The sequence below is a fragment of the Papaver somniferum genome, chromosome 3 (assembly GCF_003573695.1).
Source record: "Papaver somniferum cultivar HN1 chromosome 3, ASM357369v1, whole genome shotgun sequence".
NCBI classification, from domain to species: Eukaryota; Viridiplantae; Streptophyta; class Magnoliopsida; order Ranunculales; family Papaveraceae; genus Papaver; species Papaver somniferum.
Genome location: NC_039360.1, coordinates 81,122,916 through 81,127,965, shown reverse-complemented (window position 1 = coordinate 81,127,965; position 5,050 = coordinate 81,122,916). Strand labels below are relative to the sequence as shown.

The 5,050-nt window shown below is 36.6% G+C and overlaps 1 protein-coding gene across 1 annotated transcript; it reads left to right on the top strand.

Moving 5' to 3' along the window:
* Positions 1–2,635: 2,635 nt before the first annotated feature.
* On the top strand, positions 2,636–4,722 carry LOC113356635 (chitinase-like protein 1). The gene is made up of 3 exons (XM_026599825.1): positions 2,636–2,794; positions 2,884–3,397; positions 3,984–4,722. The coding sequence occupies exons 2-3, from the start codon at positions 2,898–2,900 to the stop codon at positions 4,402–4,404; spliced, it is 921 nt and encodes a 306-aa protein (XP_026455610.1). The 5' UTR covers positions 2,636–2,794; positions 2,884–2,897; the 3' UTR covers positions 4,405–4,722.
* Positions 4,723–5,050: the final 328 nt, after the last annotated feature.

Here is a 5,050-nt window from a genome sequence, read left to right as displayed (position 1 = left end):
AAATTACTCTTGACATGATGGGTTGAGGATGAATATTTCATAGCTATTCAACATTAGTCATCTTCATATGATTTCCTTTCAAAAACTTTATACATCATAATACATATTTGTCCATTATCGATCCATCAATCTCATCATACCTATGCTCATCAATCCAAACCATTCAAGTATCATTGCTGCCTCGGCTGACTCGATGATATGTCACAATCATCAATAATCCATCAGATTCCACGTATATGGCCTATAAAGCATCATTGTTGTCTCAGCCGACACCTTATGCTTCATCCATTATAATGATGAGTCATAGAGCATGTCATGTTCAGTATCGAGAATCATGCTTGACTCATCAAGCTAAGACTGATGGTCTATCTAAGTCAACGAATTGACTAAATAAATACTCATCTGCAAAGCAGACTTCACATGAGACATCAATCACCTCACATGGGAGGATATTCACTAAGGTTTTGGTCCGGCGATCTACAACATGCGCGATATAGCATTACATCCACGATAAGAAAGCGAGTAAGTCATGATGACAGTTGAATGAGTAAATAGAATGGTAGTCTGACAATCAACCAAGTCTCTCTCGCAATACGAAACTGGTTCAACCATGATTTTCCACTTCCCTACTCTTCCACACCTCTTTAACTGTCACCACTTACTGGAGATTAATGTGTTAACTGCTTCTGCTAGAAACAGGTTATCGAACTATGATATGGGAAACTTTACTAAAATTAAGAAGAACTGAATTCATCTTATCAGACATCAGTCATCCAACAGCCGTATCAATTGCGCACATAATATTTCTCTCGGTCCAATACATAAAATCATCTTCAAAACAGTTTAACACATCATCCATAATCAATTACCATTGATCTCAACACTTTCTCGGTTTTCCTTCATACAGACCGACCCTTCTCTTTCCTTTGTGACCGAATTGAATCAGGAACGACCATTTCTTGGTTTAGGCCAAAGTCTTATAGATTGATCTCTCGAAGTCAAAACACTCCCATGTAATGCATCTGTTAAAGGTTTTAGAAAATTTGCTTCGTCGAGCATCTGCCTAGTCCACCACATTACACTTTAACCCGTAAATTTTTTTTACCTATCAACGTGTACTTATCCTTATTAGGATGTTGATGTCACCGTAAATGAATTGATGATTCAACGTAAAAGCTACTGATGATTAAACCAACTAATTACAGTTATGCACTTAGAGGCAACTAACAACTGGAGGAAAGAATGTATGATTTTTGGATTGGGGTCGTCAACTTTTAATACTTATATTGGTGCACCTTTTTGTTGCGGTAGTCATGGTGGGTCATGGCACTAGACTGTACAAGAAACACAAAAACATGAAATTGAAGTACGAACACAACATCATGTGTTATAATTCGAGACGAGACCATTGGAAACATGGGTTCAGCTTTGGAACAGAGTGAAATTTATCATCCTAGACCGCCACAACTTCCGCTTATACTTTACAACCTTCCTCTTTTACTTTTTAAAGTTCTTCTGCTACTTTTCAATCTTATGGAGGAGAAAATATGGCGACTTTCTCAAATTTGTTAGCCGATGAAAATATTTCGGGTCTTGGCCTCTGAAACTATAATAATGAACAACGGTATAAGAACTGTAATTTTTATTTCTTATATTTATGTAATTTTATTTTTAATTAATGAAACTGCTAATTTATTTGAAATCAATTTAGCCATTACATTAAGTTTAAGATTAACCTCCAAATTCAGAATAATCATTACATTTGGTTAAGAAAGATAACTACTTAAAGTGCATCTTCATTAAGATGTACTTAGTGAACCAGAAACCAATAAAAAATGGGTTGAATTCGATCAACACCTCAAGGATTCGAAATAACAATGGGAAATGTTTGCTTTTCAATCTTTGCCACTCTTCTAATGATCTTCTTACCAAATGTTTCACTCCTCATTCTTAATTGATTAACTTGCATTATTAAAGCTACAAATTTGTTTGCTTTCTTTTTTTTGCTAATTGTCTCAAAGTGTTCGTAAGCGAGCTGCATTACGCGCTTTCGGGTTTCTGATGTCATCGTAGAACTGCAAATAAACGCTCTGGCAAAAAATCATTCTGTTATTGTGCTGCAAGCTTGTAATAGATAGTTTATGCAAATAAATAAATCATCGCCTGGAGTATTATTAAGACCATGAACTTGGGGTTTACGAAAATTTCAATTAAATTAAAAGATATTAGTGTTAAATTTGAAGTGCCGAGAAGTTGTAACTTCAAATTGGTGAAATAATAAGTTGGGACTAGTTAGAGCAAATTGGCAGTGAGTGACACTACCTATAGGATTTGCTCCAAAGAAGGTTGAGATTTGAGAGAAGAGTTCGACCATGATCCCCTATCATAGAAGAGGCTTTAATTATCCAAAATCTTCATCACAATTATTCCCAAGAAAACATTTTCCGCTGCAAACTTTAACACGCGAAAATAAATTTCCAGAAGGAGAAAGACTAAACAGAGTGTCGGTGAGGAAGGTAGTGGGTTATTGTCCAGCCTGTAGTTGCTTAGACACCGACCATCTTTCAATATCATAAATACACCAACCACAATATCAACCGTTGATTCTGCAAAAAAAAATTAATTAGGAAAATTGCTTCACTCAAGTAGGTCCCAGTGAGTAGCACTTGGACAGACCTCTCTGATCTGCTCACCAGCTCCTTTTCTTCTTCTTCACCTCCGCATTCTCCCTCTTTCTTTCATCCAAAGCAAAATCTCCAGTACAAGCAAACTCAAATCCAGATATCCCTTCACTGTAAGTCACCATATTATCTTTTAATTACACTTGTATCTCCTCCCATTTATCAATCTCTTATTTTTCTGTTTTTTTTTTTTTTGTTTTAGGGGATTTTGAAGAAATGGGTATCAAATGGGTTTTCATGATAATGGTGGTAATTTCACTAGTCTCTGTAAATGTGGAAGCAAAGGAGAAACTTTGTACCAGTACTAATAAATGGGAATGCAAGAATTCAATTTACTGTTGTAATCAAACAATTTCAGATTTCTTCCAATCTTATCAATTTGAGAACTTATTCTCAAAGAGAAACGCACCCACAGCTCAAGCTGTTGGCTTTTATGATTATCAGTCATTTATTACCGCTTCTATTGATTTCCAAAGACTTGGATTTGGTACTACTGGTGGGAAAAAGATGCAAATGAAAGAAGTTGCAGCATTTTTAGGTCATGTTGGTGCTAAAAGTTCTTGTGGTTATGGTGTTGCTACTGGTGGTCCTTTAGCTTGGGGACTTTGTTATAAACGGGAGATGAGTCCTAGCCAGTCTTACTGTAGAGATGGTTATCTCTATCCTTGTGCTCCTGGTGCTGAATACTATGGTCGTGGTGCTCTTCCTGTTTACTGGTAACTCCCTCTCTCCCTAGTTTATGTTTTTAGGATTTTAGATCTTTGTGCATTTTGATTGGTGGAATTGCTTTTATTGATTTTTGTTCACAATTGGGTTAATTGGTCGCTGTTCAGTTTAATGTTAGCTATTTATCCCCATGAAAGTGTCAGTGCTGTGTTTTTATATCTAAGGTCATTTAGGGTTCGCTATCCCCATGAAAGTATTGGTGCTATGTTTTTATATCTTAAGGTCATTTAGGTTTTGCTATCCCACCACTCGCCAGCTTGGTTATTTGAATTTGCGGAATTACATATCTCTTGTGAGGAAATAGAACAAAGAATTGTCTTTTGTGGTCGGACTACTAATTTTGTGGCAATTGTTTTTTGAAAATGTTTTCTACATAGTTCAACACTCATCTCCATCACAAGGATACAGTTGATTTATCATTCCCTCGAATAATCAACCTTTTGTTCTTGATTTTGTTGAAAATTATGTTCAGAAGATGTTGTTTTCTCTCAATTTATAGTTGTTCTATCTGATTTCGAAATTTCGCATAAACTCTTACAATTTACTAAAGGAGAGCTTGTTAATATGAATAATTAGGAACTTCAACTACGGAGCTATCGGTGATGGAATAAAGGTGGATCTGTTGAACCATCCTGAATACCTAGAACAAAACGCTACTATTGCCTTCCAAGCTGCTATGTGGAAATGGATGACACCAATCAAGAAAAACCAACCTTCACCCCACCAAGCTTTTGTTGGAGACTGGAAGCCTACCAAGAACGACACTTTGGCCAAGAGGCTTCCTGGTTTCGGAACCACAATGAACATTCTCTATGGTGATCAAATTTGTGGTCAAGGTGATATCGATGACATGAACGTCATTGTTTCCCACTACCGCTATTACCTTGATCTGATGGGAGTTGGTGCAGCAGATGCAGCTACAGATAATGATAACCTTAGCTGCGCGGAACAGCAAGCGTTCAACCCAACAAAGACAGAAAAAGATGCATCCTCTTAAGCTATGGTATCTGTACTCATAGTGTTTGTTATAGCACCCCAACCCAATTCTAAATAGATCCTCTTCGGCGGAAAACATAAATAAGGAGGGTGAAGATATTGGTTTTTGTCAGACTAGTTGATTGAAATAGAAGGTGAAGGCCTCTTTTGTTATTGCCAAAGATTGATTGTTGTTTTACCATTTGCTTTGTTTCTAGACAATTGTGTGTATGTCCTTCCAGTTATTTTCTTGTCATGTACTATTATATGTGGTTACTCTGTTGATTGTGTACTTAAAAATACAATATTCTTCTTGTTAATATATTTTGTTGTTCTGTCATTCATCGAGGAAAAAAACTGGACTTGTTCTTGTATAAGCTTGAAATATAGCAAAACATCTGGTCTAGTGAATGTTTTGATTAGTAGAACTCCTGCAGAAAGCAAATGGGTCTCTCAGAGCTTTGTCAACTCCATTGCTTCCTCTGCAGTAAGGTTAAATCTTGGCGTTAGTCATGTACTGGTTAGGGCTTAGGACTCACCAGCAGAATGGATGGTTGCAAAGACGAGAAGATTTTTTAGTTCAGAAAATGGACAGTAGACTAACTTGAACCTTTCGTCATTTGGAGTCAACGGAACTCATTTGGTAAGCTATATGCACATACCATGTG